This window comes from Diabrotica virgifera, chromosome 3 (assembly GCF_917563875.1).
Source record: "Diabrotica virgifera virgifera chromosome 3, PGI_DIABVI_V3a".
Taxonomy (NCBI): Eukaryota; Metazoa; Arthropoda; class Insecta; order Coleoptera; family Chrysomelidae; genus Diabrotica; species Diabrotica virgifera.
The window spans coordinates 233,240,111-233,261,291 of NC_065445.1; the positions used below are offsets into that span (position 1 = coordinate 233,240,111).

The 21,181-nt window shown below is 34.3% G+C and overlaps 1 protein-coding gene across 2 annotated transcripts in view; it reads right to left on the bottom strand.

The window, feature by feature from the left end:
* Positions 1-1,003: 1,003 nt before the first annotated feature.
* The window catches only part of LOC126881598 (potassium channel subfamily K member 18-like), a 579,919-nt gene continuing 559,741 nt past the window's right edge, over positions 1,004-21,181 (bottom strand). For both annotated transcript variants that reach the window (XM_050645961.1, XM_050645960.1), the window contains exons 6-8: positions 20,124-20,321; positions 15,619-15,841; positions 1,004-1,594 (exon numbers count right to left, since the gene is read on the bottom strand). In XM_050645961.1, coding sequence (XP_050501918.1) covers positions 1,498-1,594; positions 15,619-15,841; positions 20,124-20,321 — 518 coding nt within the window. In that variant the 3' untranslated portion in view covers positions 1,004-1,497. The remainder of the gene's footprint in view (positions 1,595-15,618; positions 15,842-20,123; positions 20,322-21,181) is intronic.

Below are 21,181 nucleotides of genomic sequence, written 5' to 3' on the forward strand. Positions count from 1 at the left end.
ATGTGGATAAGAAGACCAAATGTGGAATTGGAGAGGATGTATGGTGAACCAAACATAGTAGGGATCGTAAAATCACAAAGACTGAGATGGTTGGGACATATCCAAAGGATGCCAAACACGAGACTTCCCAAAAAAATACTAACGGGAGGAATAGGAGGAAAGAAGAAGAAAGGTAGACCGAAAACCAGATGGAAGAAAGATGTTGAAAAAGACATAGAAGAACTGAAAATCACAAATTGGAAAAATAAAGCAGCAAATAGGAGAGATTGGAAAGGAATAGTAAACCAAGCCATGGGCCTTCTAGGCCTGGAGAGCTAAACTATATATATATATCTACATCATGGGCGTCACAAAAAAAAATAATAAAAACCGCGATTTTAACCCCTTATAACTACACTCGTCCCCCAATCTGGTTTCCGGCTCTGGGGATTTTACTTAGTTATGTCATGGTCTACTTATTCCCAAATTTTGGTGCACTATCTCGATCATGACCGTCACAAAAAACCCAATTATAATTTTTATATTCACCCCTTCCCCCACCCCTTTTTCGGCTACGCAGGTTACGACCCCTGGAGATTTTAATTAGCTACGTCATGACCTGCTTATTCCCAAATTTTGGTGCACTACATCTATCAAGAGCGTCACAAAAAAAAATAATAAAAACCGCGACTTTGGCCCCTTATATCTACCCTCGGCCCCCACTCTGGTTTCAGGCCGTTGGGGAAAGTAATGTACACAACTAGTTGAACATATCCGCATATAGTTTTTCCATATTACTTATCACGCACAAAATCCGCTCCCAGCTCTTAGACTAATTACTAGGTTTGTTCTAGCATCAGTTTCAAACGGTTTGAAACGATCAGCGAATAGTCAACCAGCGCGAGTAGAGAGGATAGCACTTGTGACTGTATTATGTTCTCTCACTGACCAACTGTTTGTTGACGGTTTCTGACTAGTTTGACTGTTTGCTAGAACAAACCTATTATTTTAACAATGATATGCTCGTATTTAATCCGTTACATGTCCGATACATTTAATTCGTTTATTCATTGCGTTGACCAATTATTTTTTTAATCAATGCCTATACTCATGATGACCACGTCGCAATTTTATCAGTCATAACTATTAAATCTTAACTTAAAACCTTGTATAATTTACCAACAATGATTTTAGAATATTGCATAATAAGATTGCCTATTGTATATTACAGTGTATATAAAAAAAACAAACAGTCCTTATTACAATATATCAACTTTACATTTCCGTATTCTCCTCAGCAGCCTCTTCGTTCTCGGGCTCTTCCGGTAGCGTATACACGCCCGTTTTGACGGGTCCTTCGAGCACCTCCGGCATTTTAGTTACAATTGGCAACATCTCAACCCCCGTTCCCATGCTGACGTCGACGACGGAGGTGGGCGTACCGCCACCACCAGTACTAAGCAAGGTTTCTTCTGTTACGTTTCGACGATAGATGTTGCTGGGCTTCTGTGGAAATTGTCATGACGTCATGTTGAAGGGGTCGTTGGTGATGTTGAGGTCGTCGGGGAAACTTGTTGAGTTTATTTTTGGAAGTGCTTTCTCTTGATGCTTTAGCCTACAAATTAAAACTCAGTGAAACAAACATCAATGAATTAATATATTTAATAAGAGTGAATGTAAATGCTGAATTAATATGATAAATTAAATTTTTTATTACGCATTTTTAGGGCACCTAGCAATCAAATTCGTTGAGTTTTAGCTACCCTGGATATACTACCTTAGGGGCCGGTTACTCGAACGCTACTCAATAAGTTGATTATAATCAAGTCCCCTTAACAACGATCAAATAACAAATTACGTTGTTCGTTCGCCAATCAGTTGATTGTAATCAATTTTCTTGATGGGAATCAAATCAAGATATCAAATACACGCAAAAAACTAATCATTTATTGTGATGCGTTCCATAAACGTCAATCAAATTGACGTTTATGCAACAAATAATCAATCATAATCAATAATCAATACATTGCCATGCATTTAGTTTTTCCAGCATTTATATTCAAGCCATATGTTTTTCCTACGATATTTATTTTGTTTAGCATCAACTACATATCATGTTCATTATCTGTGATTATCGCGGTGTCGTCGGCGTGACGAACGTTATTTATCGGGTTACCTTTTGACCTTGCCAGAGATCCGTGAGCTCATGCCAGAGAACACACTAAGCGAAATCCAGGACGCTATGAAAAAGATGAAAAACAACAAAGCGCCAGGAGAATATGGAGTCGTAATAGAAGCTATAAAGATGGGTGGACGTGCCCTTCTCAACCAAATAAAAATTTTGTTTAACCTTTGTCTAACAGATTGTTGCATACCGGAAACATGGAACAATGCAGTAACAATTTTACTACACAAAAAAGAAGACAAGGCGCACCTAGAAAACTATCGACCAATCAGCTTATTGAACCACATCTATAAAATGTTTACCCGAATAATTACGACAAGACTAGAAAAAAAGTTAGATTTCTACCAACCCCGAGAACAAGCTGGATTCCGCTCAAAATTCGGAAAAAACGATCACCTACAAACAGTCAAAACCTTAATAGGAAAGTCGATAGAATATAACAGACCACTGGTTCTTCTCTTCGTAGACTTTCACAAAGCCTTCGACACTGTGGGATTTGACAGCATTATAAATGCTCCGAACAATAGTAGAATAGATTACCGGTTTACAAAGTTAGTGCAAACATTATACCAAAACGCCACAATGCGTGTAAAACTACATGATACTACCAGAGAAATTCATATCAAGCGAGGTGTGACAGGGCGACACTCTCTCACCTAAATTATTTATAGTGGTCCTCGAATACGCCTTTAAAATGCTAAAGTGGGAAAATAGAGGAATAAAAATAGATGGATAAATGCTCAATCATCTGCGTTTTGCCGACGATATAGTACTTATTACCGAAGATCTGGGTGAAGTACAACAAATGCTACTAGAATTAGAAAACGTATCTTCAACAATAGGTCTAAAAATGAACATCAGTAAGACCAAATTTATGACAAATTTATTTCCCAACGAACACCTAACCATCCAAAATCAAGTGGTAGAATTGACAGAAAAGTACATATATCTCGGTCATGAAATCAGAATAGGCAAGGACAATCATACTTGCGAATTTCAACGACGAATAACACTTGCTTGGGCGGCGTATGGTTCACTAAGAGACATCTTTAAGAACAACATCCCGACAGCTATGAAACGGACGACATTTGACCAATGCGTTCTTCCTGTTATGATATACGGAGCAGAAACTCTCACGCTCACAAAAACAATAGCACTAAAAATGCGAGTGGCACAAAGGCGCAGGAAAAGATCGATTCTCGGCGTGACAAAAAAAAAACAAAATAAGGAACCAAGACTTAAGGAAAAGAACAGGTATCACTGATGTCGTTGAACGCATAGCCAAGCTGAAATGGAATTGGGAAGGTCACATAGCGCGACTGAAAGACTCAAGATGGACCAGAAAACTAATTGACTGGCGCCCAAGAGAAGACAAACGCAGCAGAAGACGACCACCAACACGCTGGATGGACGACATTAACCGAATATCCAAGAAATGGCAACAAGAAGCACATAACCGTGAAGAGTGGCGAAGAATGGGAGAGACCTATGTCCAGCAGTTGACAGAAGAGGTTGCATAATGATGACCCGTTGACCTTTATACCACAGTCAGTGCCTTCAAGTGAGTCTGCAAAAACATTCCCCACATAGAGGTTGAACAGCACAGGAGACAAAATACACCCCTGTAGCACCCCTCTTAAAATTTCAAATTCCTTCTTTGTTAGCTGATTTGTTCAGCCTCACTCGGGCTTTTTGATTCCAATAGAGATTCTGGATATATCTTTCTCATCAATATTGGCATTTTCACATACTATATACCTAGATGGTTTTATTTTACGGAAGTGTGTAGTATTATCTTAGATCAGAAACTTTTTTCTCTCGTAGACCCTATGTCATGTTTTTCAAGACCCCCGCTATTCACTTTAAAAAATAATTTTTGTTTAAGATGACTGACAGAAAAAAGAGGTGTAGTTATAATTTACCATAGTAAATAATGGTAATGCTAAGTATGATATATGTAAAAACTATACATAAAAACTGTATAGTACTTCTTGTTAGAGTTTTTTAACTATATGGTATACAGCCAACCTAGGGAACTTCCCTTCTAGTTTATATGTAAAAATGTTTTATCTTACAAAGGCGGCGATACGAGTAATTGATAAAAACAGTCTTTTAATGTACAAACCCTCGACAAGTGTGGAGGTTGTTGAGCAGCCTTAGTAATCTTTTCAATTTGAAGCCATGGCGTGTTCAGGTCCTTCAAATATTTTAAAAGTCAGTGCCGAAACTGGTGGACTAGTAGTCCAGATGGTATCTAATAGTGGATTACCTACTAAAGCTGACAAAACAACTGTTCGAAAAGGTCGGATGCAAATTAAAATATCAAATTTTTCTGCACGCCAAGAAAATGATTCGCCGATAAAAATGATAAATGAAAAAGTGTTGAGTATGATAATAAAATATTTACAACCCTTTTCAATTTGGAAAATGGATGATTCAGAATTTTAGTAGTGACTCTTGATCCTACAGCTACTGCCTTAATGCCTATTGTTCTCAATACTAATGGTTCAGATAGTGACGAAGATTCCATATGTAAGAGGTTTGTTGCTAAAATCTCTCAAAGAGTCAGTCAACTTTAGCTACTTCAATTATTGAAGCAAAACAATTCGCAGAGGAGCAAAACATTAAAAAGAAAAGAAGATCCTATGATATTGTGGAAAACGAGGGAAATAGTGTAGGTACCCTAATTTGGTGGAACTGGCCAAAACATATTTGCGCGTAACTGCTACGTCTGTACCCTGCGAGTGATAAGCATATAAAATGCTCTTAGATCAAATGAAAGCAGTTTTACACCAACCTGATTAATTAGTCTAAAATAGTGTATTTTTGTAATTTTTTTTTCATGTCAAAGTTATATCAATTATACTGTTTTTTGCAATTTTCTAAATTTCTTGCCATTGACCCCCATTTTCATTTCATAGACCCCCAATTTTTATTTTTGCCCACGTGGACCCCTTGCAGGTTCTCATCGACTCCTGAGGGTCGATGTAGACCACTTTGGGAATCACTGTCTTTGATAATTATCAGGAAATTCCATAATTCAGATTACTTTATGTTAATTATTGAAGATTTTAAGTATAAGAGATGCGCTAATTTTGCTGAAATTTTTATCCATAAGTATACCTACGATGAGTTAAAACCCGTAATGTTTTTCAACTAACTTTTTTGTCTGGAACAACAGTTGCTCCATTAGTTTACTTAGAAATTCTTAGGGTGTGTTGGTTAAAGAATTTCAATATAAATTTGTTCGAACGTCAGAAATGAATGCGCCCAGTTAATAGATCAATTTAAATTCCGTCAAGAAGCTTTCGCGTGTTTTTCTTTCTCTCCGACTTTCCAAATTATATTAGAACTCTGTTGACCAGAGTTTAATTAATTGCCCTGATCTCGGTCGACTCCATTCAGAACGAATTTGATGCTGAGACACAACAATTATGGATAAATTTTGTTTTTGTAGTTTTTAACAAGTGTTTGTATGAAAAAAGTTGTAATAATGGAGAAATTAAAAAGTCTAACATGAAGTTAATACCACTTTTATGTAATAGGTATATTTACTAAAATTTTAAAAAATCCAAATGGATTGAATAAAATATGTCCAATTCAAAACGTTTCCGGACCTATCAGTCCATCATCAGTGAATTCAAATACTTGCTAAATAGCCCCAGAACCAAAAAATGGTTGTAATTATAATTCAATCTACATTATGTTGTTGTAATATTGAAAAGACTAAACGCCGATGTTAATAGATAACCTCTGGGAGCATGGTGAAACTCTAATCGAGAAACTTAATCAACCATCTTAGGACAACGGTGACTACCAACGGTAATGCAAATTAGTAAAACAGGGACTACTTATTCTTTAATGTTTAACGGGATCTTACGTATAATTGTACTCTTCTTCTTCTTCCTTTTTATAAACAATTTTGATAATTTATTGGAAGATGTATAGCTCTAAGGAAGGTTGTCACTCCATCGTTTGAGCGGTCGATCAAACTTTGATGATTTATTCTGCAGTTTGGTGATTTATCTCTTATTATTTTGACTAAACCGTTCCACTTCTATTAGTATTAATTTTACATACTATCCGTTGCAAGATAATTCGGATGGAATTCCCAAATTAAGAGACTGGGCCGATATCAAGCACAAAATGACTGTACTCCCTTAATGCTGTAACGAATAGCCACCCTTAGTCTTTCGTTACATTAGTAATTTAATTGTATTAAATTAAATTAAATCAAAATTAAAATTAAGTTCAAATTAAGGCCATGGGTACATAATTCGCCAATTATTTTACGGATATCCCCACTTTTTCTGTCTTTACACGGCAAATTACATGTAGTAAAATTCACACTGGTATGGATATCTAAACATTATTAGAATGTCATTCTACTTGAAAATGTCATCATTAACTTAAGGAGATGGCTTTTGAATGTTCTTGGATAACTGTTATTTGTATAATTGCAAATTATTAATTCAGTTAATAAATGTGATTATTTCATTCATAGGAGATTCTGACCAATAGAAAGCTACAGAAATCTAAATTAAATTGATAATTTTTGATAATTGCCCGTCGTCAAGTATATTACGTCAGATGTCCTTCGTTGCTATGAAAAAATACATTCAGTGACATTAATGACAATTAATGTTTTAAAAATTAAAAAAGTGATGACTTTCAAGCGTCAAATATTTATAATAACTGTGTGTTTAATTGTACTAATTTGTACTTACATAAGTAAATTACAATAACATTTTGGTTTTGAACGGTTTTATTCATGAAATAATCGCAACAAATTGCACTCGATCTCTAAAATTAATATAGAATTTTTACCCTCGTGACACTTTGACATAATTTCACTCGCCTTCGGCTCGTGAAATTAAAACTGTCAAAGTGTCACTCGGGAAAAACTCAATAATTTTAGAGCTCTTGTGCAATTACTATTGAAAATTTTTTCACTAACTATGTATTCAGTGACTGTAATAATTTATATGTACAACAAAAACTAATACTCAATCGAGAAAAGAGAAAAAGTGTTAAAGTGATTTATTAATAATATATTGTTACTATGGAACGCTTACAATTTTGAACATTTTTAACAACAAAATACATGGATCACAGAATATATTTTTTTTTCTGATGTATTCTCTGCTTGGATCTTTCACAAATAATACACAATAAATAACTTTTTATTAAGTTCACGTCTTAAGTCAATTATTTATCAAATACACTATAATATATCAATAGTATTTAATCAACAACTTAAAATATTCCCGACGCCATGTCAAATATTTAAAATTGTCACTGATTGTCAGTGTCACAATATGCTGACAATATTCTATTCGACTGAGTGCTTTGTAAGACAAAGATAAATTTGGAAAATTTTACCACGGACATTGTGTTCATTTTTTTCGAATCCTGAAAAAAACCAATTAATATTTTTGAAAAATTTAAACGCAGAATGAAATACAAAATTAATATCGAGGGCCAAAAGTCCCTTAGAATAAATAAAAAGTTTATTTTGAATCAGATATTTGAAATTAAAAATCACACTAAATTTTCTCTTAGTTTTTCACCCCTGTAACTTATTAAAATAAACATTATAGAAGTTCTCAGGGACTTTCGGCCCTCGCTAATAACGTAATCTTTCATTCTGCATTTAAATTTTTCAAAAACACTTATTAGTTTTCTCAGGATTTGAAAAAAAAATGAATCCCTATTTGAATAGAATTACAGCCGAAAATACGTACCCATCCTGTTGAGATTAGATCCGAAATACAGTCAAACCCGCTTATTAGAATACCTCTTAAAGGAATATCCCGGTTTAAGGAATAAAAATTTAAGGTCCCGAAACGTTTCTAATAACAATCAGTGATCGGTTATTAGAATATCCCGGTTATAAGAATACTTTTGGTTGACAAGAAAGCTATTCCAATAAGCGGGTTTGACTATCTTGCAACGAATAGTAGGTACTAGATTCTATCTTAATTTGATTTTTTTATATGTTCACACCTTTTATCAGTATCTCAGTGTATTTGATGTAATTCCTTATTATTATTGGTGTTTCACTTGATTTCTTCGCACTTTTAAAATGTCGGTTTCGCGATTTAATATTATTAAGTCATTCTCTAAGTCATTTGCTGTTTGTAGGTACTTCATCTATTACTTCTCTCTCCAAGTCTAGCTGGATAAGATACTCATAATTTATTTTATTTCGATTATTTGTTCTGTACAATATTTGTGCCATTAACTTGTGCCATCATTTACGACTAGTTGGTCCTTTACTGATTACTATCGTTTAGGTTTTCGAAGTTGAGATCATACAATTAAATTATTTCCCTCTTATGTTAAACCTGTCGGCGTCTGTTGAATTCTCTTTCTTTTAGTCCATCAATAATGTATCGTCTGAGTAACATAAACTATGTCTTGTTTGTTCCTCAATAGGTACTTTCTTCTTTTGTTAATGCGTTGATGACTTTACCATTTCTTTGCAATAATCGTCTCAATTTAGAACTAGATATGGAATAATTAAATAATTAACTATTTTGAATGGGAAATAAGCCACAATTTTACTAAAAAAATGATTTTATTAACGTTTCGACGTCCAAATCGGATGCCGTTGTCAAACATAGATTTAAGAAGGTGTTTTCATTAATCTAAATTGTCAAAATACAAACATATTTTTTGGAAAAGTATTTTGAAAACGGCATCCGATTTGGACGTTGAAATGTTAATAAAATCCATTTTTTAGTAAAACTGTGGCTTATTTTCCATTCAAAATAGTTAATTACAAAAGTGCCACAAGAAAATAGCTTCATAACAACATTAGATATCGAATGATTTAAGTGCTATGTTTGAAGTGTGGACCCTAAAAAAACCAAGCATAGGCTGAATTAAAGCACTAGAGATGTATATTTAAAGATACTCATTTGTATAAAACTCAAAAATTTGATAATGTAAACTAAATATAGGTAAATGGTACACAGCGCTGGTTAAAATATCACCCCGAATATTTTTGATTAACTGGTTTATTCCAGAAGTTAATGAACCATCCTCGTATTTTTAATAAAAGTTTATTAATTGTTATTCCATAAAAATCCTATAGTTCCCCGATCACAGCTTTAATGTTGATTGGTCGAATAAATTATCTCATAAAAGGAATGAAACCCACGTCTGGCCAATTTCATTCTTTCGCCTTTGGAGAGAACACAACGGTTATGGTGTTATTGGTCTTTTATAACTCCATGCTCCTGCATCGGCGGTTGCCACTGCACTTTTCTTTTTGTGGAAAATGTCGTTCCCTTAATGGATAATTTTTGTCCGATGTGTGAACCTAATAAGTCCACGGGGTGGCGTTTGAAAAATTATTCGATCGATTTTCTATTTCAGATAAAGATATTATTAAGCGTTACGTTTTATTTGAACAAAGGCGAGATTAGTTTTGGAATTATAGTGCGGAAGAAAAAGAAAATTATAAAAATGTTGTACAGTGTGTACATTTCCGAAATTTTATAAGTATGATTTTCAAACTATTTATCTAAAGCAATTTAGGTGTTTAATCGTCTGCAAAAAAACTATCGTATGTAACGAGAATATACTTTTATCGTCTCTAGAGTCTAAAACACTGAACGGAATTCACTAATCCATTCTCTGTATGTTGAACGGAGGATAACTACCCAGGCAACCAAACGACGTTTTTATAACGTAGATAACACGTCATAAAAATGACCAATTGACGTGTTTCTATGACGTAGTACTGACGTTGAAAATCACGTGTATTTGTCTCATCGATTTGACGTCATAATTGTGACGATTTTAAAACGTAATCGTATCTACGTTTTATTCACGTCGAGATTGTGACGATTTTCATACGTCAAAAAGATGACGACCTTTATACGTCGGTAAAATCACGTCTTTAATATGTACTTTCAAAAAGTGACCTCTTTCAGATGTTTCAAAATAGTATAAAAAATAGGTAACATGAAATCTATAGGCCTACGCCCCATGTGTCGAAGATATACTACCACTTGTTTAAGATCGCTTGTGCGCTAGAAGCAACATCGATTCTGCATGATTGTACCAGCTCTCACATTATAGAATTTTCACTAGTTATATATACCTACTTAGGTACTGTGTCAAAACTGAAACAACATATATTATATGAAACTAATAAATAATTTATTAACAAATTATCCGGCATACTTAATATCTTAATTTAAAAATCTCTTAATTAACACGTTTCTTCAACTAAATATCTAAATGAAAAGTCTTATTTTATCACACAAGACACAAACCGCGTAAAAAATAAATGAGAAATTTCTTATGAACATTTAGCGTTATACCTAAACGAAATTGTTTGGAGTCAATACAAACCAGCAAGCTCCTCCCAATTTTGTGACGTCAGACTTAGGCTGCCTGAAATTAAAACGTTTTTTAAACGTAATTTTAACGTCATTAATCTTACGTATTTAAAATTACCTACAAAAGACGTCTATATGACGTAATGTTCAAACACCTGTTATATTCAACCAAAAACTGACATTTCCTCAACGTTACATGACGTCACTTGGTTGCCTGGGAACCATCGGAATAGGTGCGCTGAACGTGAGCGCGTCCGAAGCCTTCCGAACCCCGTCACTTTGTTGAGTTGAGCGAAATCGACAAATCCCTATACTATCCAATGGCTATGTGTGTTGAAAGTAGTTATAATTATCTTTCCATCTGATGCTTTGACCAAGATATCTCCTTCATTATACATTTATTTCGTTGAGAAATAGATGCCACTCCTAATTAAATCTCTCAATGGTCAGTTTATTATCCACATATCAAGAATATTCACACAAACCCAGTGATTCTCAACCTGTGGGGCGCGCCCCCTAGGGGGGCGCGCTTTTAGCAATGAAGGGGCGTGAAAATATAAAAAAAACACCTAAAACATTGACTAATTTACTAAAATCAAAGCAAAACAAAATTCTGACAAACAAAAAAATAAAATACCCGTGAACAAGGAGCTATACATAGTTATGAGCACTGAATACTAAATCAACTAATTTAATGTAAATTAGTGACTTCCTTGGGCCTGTTTTGCAGAGCAAAGCTTATCAAAAGAGGGTGTAATATTAGAAATAGACGCTCTCAGTTCCTTCTCTATATTTAGCTGCGATCTATATTTGGTCTTTAAAGCAGCAATCGCGGAAAATCCTGTTTCGCAAAGGTAGGATGGTGAAAACGGTAATAGTATACGAAACGCTCTGGTTTTCAGTGCAGAAAACTCATCATTTACCCCTGCCAAAAATTCAAATAGGGATCTAATATTAAACTGTTTCTTGATTTCGGCATTTGCTGTGAAGTCTATGAAGGTTTCTTCTTCTGCAGTAGAGAGCTCTTCGGGTGTAATTTGAAACGGATTCCCGACCCACTCATAACTATTGGGTAAGTATTAATTGGTCGTCGCCAAAAAAGTATCTTTTAAAATTTTTTGTCATCATTGCTAAATGATTTTCAATGGTTACAAAAACAACTTTCACGTGTTGTTCTTCAATCTGGTAAGTTTTAAAACATTCATCCACATTTTCAAATATTTCTAGGTTTTTTGCTTTAAATATCTGCTCCACAATTTCAATTTTCTACAGAAAGCGTTAATTTTATCATTGGTATCAAATATATGTGTATTGGCCCTTGAAGTTGTAAGTTCTAAATATTTAGTTTCTCGAATATATCAACCAAGTAACTCAATTTCATCAAAAATAAACCATCGTGAAACATCTTGGCTTGCGCCCTCTTTTCTTCTTCTAGAAAAATGGTGATTACATGTCTTAATTCAAAACACGTTGTAAAAATTTCCCACGTAATAACCAGCTTGCCTCACAATAAAATAATAATGCTGAATGTACCGCATCCATGTCTTTGCAAAGTACAGAAAAGATTCTAGTTTTCAAAGGTCTCATTTTTATGTAGATAATTAACTATTGTTACAACCGCAATTAGCACAATATTCAAGCCAGAGCTTCTCTGTTGATCATACAGTGTCTCTATTTTTGCTTCATTTATATAATCATTTAACATAGCAAATAATGCAAGCGACTTTGCTATCAATTCTATTGGTTTGCAGAAAAGTAGTTCTGCTACTGATCTGCCATCACAAAATCGAACGTAGGCAATAAAATGAGCATATTTATTGCTACTGTTGCCTCATCAAGCTGAATCGAAAACGGCTTTTCAAGCAACTTCCTGATTAGCTGATCCTGTACATATTCAGCTATATCACCAATTCGGCCGGCAACAGTATCACTTGATAGAGGTATAAACTCCAATTTTTTAGCAAAATTATCTCCAAACACAGTTTCTACAATTTTGATTGCAGTTGGTAATATAAGATCTTCACCAATAGTGTTAGGCTTTTTAGATCTGGCTATTTAATATCAGACTCTATAAGAGGCTAGTAAAGCTATTTCATTCACAGTCAAAGTTTTTATTAAAACTAATTTTTGCTTTTCACGCCGTTTTAATTTTAACTCGAAGAATTCTCGGGGTTTGTTAATGTACTCACTACGAAGCGTTTCCCAATGTCTTTTTAGTTTATTAGGTTTCATGCTGCTCAAGGTATATTATTATTGCATAGATATATTGTTATTGAACGAGGGGGGCGCGGTGAAAATAATTATGGAAAATTGGGGCGCAAATGGTAAAACGTTGAGAAACGCTGCACTAACCTTCTAAGGTTCATGAAAGCCCTATTAGCCCAGTAAGTGAACGGGAAATACGGCGATACCGTGTAATTTTCAGGGGCAACCCCGAATTGCATGAAAATTTGGATTTAGGTTCTACTTACACTTCACTTCAAAGTTGAATTTTTGCCGTTATTTTATGGTCACTTGCTACCAAAAAGTCATGATGTGAACAAGTCAGATTCGAGCTCAATGGTAACTAGAGCATGAAACATAGGATATTTTAAACATCCATGTTTAAATTCATATATTATTTCTATGTTCCTATGACGGATTAATTGTAAAGGGTTTTTACCCAAATATTTTTTAATTTGGTGGTTAGCATGTTAGATTCACGCAAACACTGATGATGATCGGTCAACCGATTGAAAACTAGTTCTGTTCTGTGATGTAGCCCTGTTTAGAGATTTTAACAAATATACCTTTTATAAAGGATTTTATTTATTTTCAGTCTCATTACTTCACTGGTATTCTTAAATCTGTCCAGTATATTTCATAAGTCTTCTATTCTTTCTTTTATCAAAATGTTATTGTCTGCATACGTGATATTGTTAATATATTTACCGTTTATTTTTATACCAATGTTGTCGTTGCGTAGTGATTATAGTTTGTTTTTTTTTATAGTCTATGTATATTTTTAAAATGTAGTTGTTGTTTCAAAGAGGCTACATCAAACTTAACTGAATGATTCGGCAACATAGTGAAATGGTCACAATCATCACAATGTGTATTATCACAATATTATGCCTTCGTATTTGATAGTGTCGCGTACCGCCAAAGGTTCGCAGAAATTTCGAAAAACGGTGCGGCTACTATCTCTCGAATTAATTTTGATAACGCGGTTAGTCTCTTAAATCGTTCAAGTCCTCAATTTTTAAAATACATATACAAAGCTGTTAATACACAAATAGTATGGTATAGTTAGACCCAAACCCAGACATCCAAAGTGAAAGTTACCCTTTAACACCAAATTGTTCTATATGGTCCACATAATGTTCAGAAAAAAGTCACACCATTTTGAGCGTCGGGTTTGGGGGGGAGAGGGGGGAGAAATCTGCAAATTCGTAGTTTTTTACGTTTTTCGTCAATATTTCTAAAACTAAGCGGTTTAGCATCAACAACCCTCTACACAAAATTGTTCTACTTAAATTTGAAATAAAAAAGGCCCATGCATAACCCTTCTAAAATGAACGGTTCCAAAGTTACGGAGGTAGTATAGTATAATTGGTCCAAAAAAGGCCTAACCTAGACATCCAAAGTAAAAGTTTTCCTTCAACACCAAATTGTTCTATATGGTCCACATATTGGTCAGTAAAAAGTTACACCATTTTGAGCGTCCGGTTTGGGGGGGAGATGGGGGAAGAAGTCGGTAAATTAGTAGTTTTTTTTACGTTTTTCGTCAATATTTCTAAAACTATGCCTTAGCGTAAGGAATGTTCTGTATAAAAATGGTCTAAATAAAATTTAAAACAAAAAAGGTTCTATACATAATTGTTATAAAATCAACGGTTCCAGAGTTACGGAGGGTGAAAATTGGAGGTTTTCGATACTTTTTATATTTACCGATTTCTCCCTCCTCTCCCCCCCAAACCCGACGCTCAAAATGGTGTGACTTTTTTCTGAACATTATGTGGACCATATCGAACAATTTGGTGTTGAAGGATAACTTTCACTTTGGATGTCTGGGTTTTTGGTATAGTTATATCATAAATATTGCCCAAAAAATATAAAAATTATCGGAAACCTCGACTGTTCACCCTCCGTAACTCTGGAACCGTTGATTTTATAACAATTATGTATAGAACATTTTTTGTTTTAAATTTCATGTAGAATAATTTTGAATATAACATTATTTACGCTAAAGTATAGTTTTAGAAATATTGACGAAAAACTTTAAAAAACTACTAATTTACCGGCTTCTCTCCCATATCCCTCCCAAACCGGACGCTCAAAATGGTGTAACTTTTTACTGAACAATATGTGGACCATATAGAACATTTTGGTGTTGGAGGAAAACTTTTACTTTGGATGTTTGGGTTAGGCCTTTTTTTGGACCAGTTATACTATACTACCTCCGTAACTTTGGAACCATTCATTTTAGAAAGATTATGCATAGGGCCTTTTTTATTTAGAATTTAATGTAGAACAATTTTATATAGAAGGTTGTTCATGCTAAACCGCATAGTTTTAGAAATATTGGCAAAAAACTTAAAAAACTACGAATTTACCGATTTCTCCCCCCTCTCCCCCCCAAACCCTACGCTCAAAATGGTGTGACTTTTTTCTGGACATTGTGTGGACCATATAGAACAATTTGGTGTTGAAGGATAACTTTCACTTTGGATGTCTGGGTTATGCCATCTTTTGGATCAACTATACTATACTAAAAACCAACAAACTACATATAAGTATAATAAATTTTAGGCTTGATGTTGTTCCTTACTAATAATTATTATTCTTGTTACATATATGTATATCGCGCCAGAAACTGCATGCAAATCTTTGTAAGTATCTGTATTTGAATTATAATTTTCTGGCCCTTGCAGCTGTTCATTAAGTTTTTTTAGAGATTATGTAATGTTTTGGTTGTCGTTTAGGATTGTCGTGTTGAGTGTTTAAGACTTTCCTGTTAATTTTTTTAGACGAACTTCTATTTGTATTTCCATGAAAATCGACTTTTGGGAAAATACATCACTAATTTAATAATAACCCCATTTTTAGTGTATAACTTACCTATGAATAATTTCGTCATGGACGACGTTAAAACACATGGCAGTGAGCGCCATACCGGACATAATGTAGATAGAACAAAACCAAATTGTGGTATTTGATTCGTATTCTAAGACATTGGATCCTGGCACCATGTCCCCGAAACCAATCGTCGTTAGGCTCATAAAACAAAAGTAGAACCCATCTAGGAGAGGCCAGTCTTCTAATTTGTACAGGGCGAATGTACCTACAATAGAGCATGAAATAATTTATAAACTATATACAGGTAAATAGAATATGAGATTAAAAAAAAATATTTTTTGGAACTATTTGGAAATAATTCCTTAAAAACACCTGCAGTTATATCATGATGATAATCGACGCAGAAGTATTTATTATTCAATGTAGAAGAGAAGAGTGCAAGTGAAATCCAACCATTTTCTGATCCAACATGTGGTTTAATTATGATATGATTGCTAATTATCTTGATATGATTACTGCCTGATTCCAATAAATCATCATCACACAGCCAAATTTGTCCACTATTGGACATAGGCCTCCTCAAGATATCTCAACCCTTCTCTGTCCTGGGCATCTGCAATCCAGTTTGTCGCTATTCTTTTATCATCGTCGGTCCATCTGGTAGGTGGTCTTCCACGACTTCGTTTGTCTGCCCTTGGCCGCCACTCTAGAATCTTCTTTGTCCATCTGTTGTCTCTCTGTCTTGAGACGTGTCCTGACCATTTCCACTTCAACTTCGTAATGCGTTTTATGATGTCTTCCACTCCAGATCTTCGCCGTAACTCATCATTTTGTATTCTGTCTCTCAAAGTTAGGTCAAGCATGGATCTTTCCATTTTTCGTTGTGCTACATGTAATTTTCTTATTGATGTTTTAGTCAATGTCAGCTCTATAAGTAAGCACCGGAAGTACGCACTGGTTAAATGCTTTTTTTAGCTTTATTGGGATGTTTTCTTTGAACACGTCTTTTAGTTTGCCATACGCTGCCTATCCTAAATCTATTCTTCTACATAATTCGCATGTTTGGTTGTCTCTACTTATTTGTATTTCGTGGCTCAGATAGATTTATTTGTCAACTATTTCGATATGGCAATTTTCTAGTTTCAATGGTCCGCTAGGTACTAAATTGGTCATCATTTTAGTTTTCCCAAAGATTATTTCCAACCCTACTTTTTGAGAAACTCGTTGTAGTTCTTGCAGCATTTCGTAAGCTTCCTTTAAGTCGTCGGTTATTAGAACTATATCATCTGCAAATCGTAGGAGGTTCAGCCTTTCGCCATCGACATTCAAACCTCTGTTTTCTAATTCTAACATCTGGAATGCATGATGCATTACGGGATTGAATAGTTTTGGTGACATGTTGTCTCCTTGTCTAACTCCCCTTTTTAGTTTTATTTTTTGAGTTTAGGTATGGAGGTTTATTGCTGTTGTGGCATTTGCATATATATGTTGAATAATGTTGAAATATTGGTAGTCGATTCTACAATCTCTCAAAGCTCTTAAGATGGCTACCATTTCGATAGTGCCAAAGGCTTTTTTGTAGTCAAAAAATACCAGAACTAACGGCCGGTTGTACTCCACAGTTTTTTCTATCAGGACCTTTAGACAAGTCAGATGGTCATTTGTACCATAGTATACCCAGGGCGAAAACCTACCTGCTCTCTAACTTGGCATGCCTCCAGTTTGTTCTCAATTCTGGCAGTGATTATTCGAGCAAACAATTTATACAGGTGGTTTAGAAGACTAATTTGGCTATAGTTTTGGAGGTCTGTTTGATCTCCTTTTTTATGTATGAGGAGTGTTATAGAATTATTCCATTCAGCTGGTATGGCTTGGTTTTCTAAGCATATATTGAAAAGACGTTTGATTGCCCTGATGAAAGCAGAGCCTCCGATTTTTAGCGCGTCTTCCACTACTCCGTCCTCTCCTGGTGCTTTGTTATTTTTCATTTTCTTTAAAGCATGATAGATTTCAGCCGTTGTTATCTCGGAAATATCCTCTGAATCTTGATTCATAATTTTTTGTTCTGTATGTTCTGTCGGGTTGAAGTCAAGTTTATTGGTATGTATTTTATAGAAGTCTTCCAATATCTCTAGCATTTTCTCTCTATTGGATGTTAGTTTGCCATTTTTTCCCTTGAGTCTGATAATTTATTTTCTGCTGTTCGTTAATTTCCTTCTTAATATCTTCATGCTCTTGTTATGCTCGATTGTTTGCGAGATTTTCTCATTTTTATATGCACCCATGTCCTTTCTAATTGCTTTAGAGACCTCTTTGTTTATTTTATTTAAGCTTTGTTGTTCTATAGTCATGTATTTTAGCATTTCTCTTCTTTCTTCCATTTTACTCTCCTGTTGACTGTACAATATTTCCTTTGAGCTTCTGCTATGGTATTAGTAATTATTTTATTTAACTGATTTGTATCATTTGTAGGGGGTCTGTTTTGTAGATGTACAGTTATTTGATCTGCAAACTCTGTTTCATTTTTTGGTTGTGACCAGTTTCATTTATTTCTTTCTTATTAGTTTATTTCTCTCTTTGTCGATGTTAATTTCTATTTTAGCACGAACCATTCTGTGATCACTTCCTGTTATGAAGCTGTTTAGGACAGTGACATCTTTAACTATAAATCTTTTGTTTGCAATTATATATGTAGTCAATTTCATTTTGCGTTTTCCCATCCAGGCTTCTCCATGTCCACCTTCTATAATGTTTTTTGTAAAAGAAGCTATTCATTTCATATAATTTGGTCTGAAGGAGATAGTTTAATAAAGTTTGTCCGCGTTCATTTCTTTCATCGCTGCCGAAGTTAACAAGTGCAAATTCTGATGGATGGGATTTCATGCCAATTTTTGCATTCATATCATCACATAGGATTGTAAAATGGGTGTGATTTTCTTTCATTGCTTTCGTTACTTCGTCATAGAAAATGGCTATGTCTATTTCCTCTTCGCTGTGGTCTGTGGTTGGTGCATAAGCCTGTATTATTTTGATGTTTTATCTGTCGTTTAGCTTTAGAATGGTGTATTTTACTCTAGTGGATATGCCCTGTATTGTAACGATTCTACTATAAAGCCGTTTATTTACAAAGAAACCTACATCCCCAACTGATTTGTTCTCTTCACCAACGTGATAGAATATATGGCCAGATTTTAGTGTCTGAAGGTGTTCACCATGTCTTCTTAAATAACCAATAAATATCTATAATTTGAGAATCTCTTTTGTCGACTCCAATATTGTTCAATCTAGCTATCAAGGTCATGTACTGCACTCGGTCGAACGTCAATTAAAAATCTATAAATCAGACCAAAAGATCTGCTTGTTGATCATGCACCTATGTGTCAGAGTGTGCAGACAGAATATTGCTTCTTGTCTTCATATGCCTTTCCTGACATCAAATTGTCCTTGACCAGTGATCTCGTTACACCTTCTATATATTCTGTTCTGTATGATTCGCAGGAGAAGCTTCAGAATATTATTTGGTAGACACATAAGGCGGAAGTCCTGGAATGATCTTCTTCTTCTTCGTATGAAGACGTATTGCAGCCATCTTCTAGGGGTCGCTCTGTACTGTAAATATTATTAAATAGACCAAGGAAGAGGTCTAAGTTTTCCTCGTTAATAAGCTTCATTAGCTCAGCTAATGTTTCGTCTTTTCCTACAGTTTGTTGTTTTTTAATTGACTGTGTTTTCTTTATTTAATGTGAGAAGTTTTCTGATAAATAAGAATTCCTTTATATAGTCAAAACAATAGCTTATATAAAATATAAAATTGTTCTTAGCGAGGCAAACGCTTAAAATCGCAGAAACTTTATGACGTGAGAACGTATTAAAAGTTATGTGATGAGGGTTTGGTATGAAAACCTCGTATCTTCTTTTAAACAAATTATAAGAGAGCCTTTAAAGTGAATTTTTGCATACTCTAACCTAAAACCAAAAAACTATCTTTACGTATTTTTAATTCTAAGCACATTTAGATCGTTACACATTAATTTTTCGCATATATTTTAGGTTAAAGGAAGCAGAAATTTAATTTAAAGTCTTTTCTGTAAACCTGTCTATAAAATGAGCTATGAGGTTTTCATACTCTCATCGATGAACTCCTTCTTCTGGACTTCTTTGTAATCTACTGATCATTTTTAAGGTCAACATGCTCGATCATTCATTTTGATCTTAACATCGATATTTGACAAATTGATGAAAAACATCATTCCTCAACCTCTTGAATTTACTGTTGGATAAAGGTCTTCTCCATATTCTTCCATTATTCTCTATCTTGTGTCTCCTGTATCCAATTTCCCACTGTTTTCCTAAAGTCATTCGTCCATCTTTTTGGTGGTCTACCTCGGTGTCTTTTATCTTCTCTAGTGATTTTTTTGATGAAACACAATATAGTACAATTTCAATGTTTAACTTTAACTGGTTGTTGAGCACGCTGTTTTCTATACAGTGATTTAGACAAAACCTATTTAATAAATCACTACCGAACAACGTAAAAGTGTACTTACCTAAACATATGTATACAAACATCATGCAGAGGCACAAAAGTATAGGTGCTAAAATCGACCATCCATGCATGGATGATTTCGACTCATTGTCGGTTCCGCTCAGACTGTCCAGTTCTTTGGCTGGACCATCTCGACAAGGAGAGTGGAGATTGTTACTATAGTTGGAGTTTGATCGAACATAAAACGGTTCTTGAAGACCTGAAAATGATTTAAAACATTATAATTTGAATATCTGATATCTTTATTTAAAAAAATATTAATACCTAATTTGTATAGTGTACAAAACACATATCTTCTTCCAATAGCGTCACAGCTCAAATTAGTCTTCGGATTGTTGTATTTATGCCCCCCCCCCCCAAATTGGCGGCCACGGAGCACTAACAGGTCCTCTGCCATTTTACAGTCCCTTTCTTTTTTATAGCCTTGCTTTTGGTATCGCGCTTTCCAGTTTATATGGTCTATAGTTGCAAATTGCAAAATAATTAATAAATTTTGAGTTTTTATAAATATTCATAACTTATGTAAAAATTAACTTAGAACCTTCTTATTACACGGAATGACTTTTGGTGCTTAAATCATACCCTCAATTTCAAAGCAATTGGTCAAATAGTTTAAAAGTTATTTAATTTGTTTATCCCAAATTCATTTTTTTTGCAACACTATAAGTCACAAAATTATGCGGTTACAGTAATACTTCGGACAAAGTATGAAAGAAGAACATTTTTATGCTATTAACTTAATTAAAAAAAATAACAAAATTAATTTTGAAGAGTGTAAAATTATTTTTCAAAAACTCGATTTGTTGCTTAATTCTGTACCATCTGTGAATAAGTCGATAAATCAAAAATACAAACTTTTCAGTATGTCCATTTTAAACATTTTATTAGTTTTGAAGAATAAAAAATTTAAGTTCAGTTTCGTTTTCGTAGAAATTGGTGGGTAATCATGCAACGAATGACGTACATAATTACGAGCTTTGAGCATGTCACTTACTTTAAAAAAAATCTAACTTACCCACTTATTCACGCCAAATTTCTGTGATCTTATTGAGTGACCGA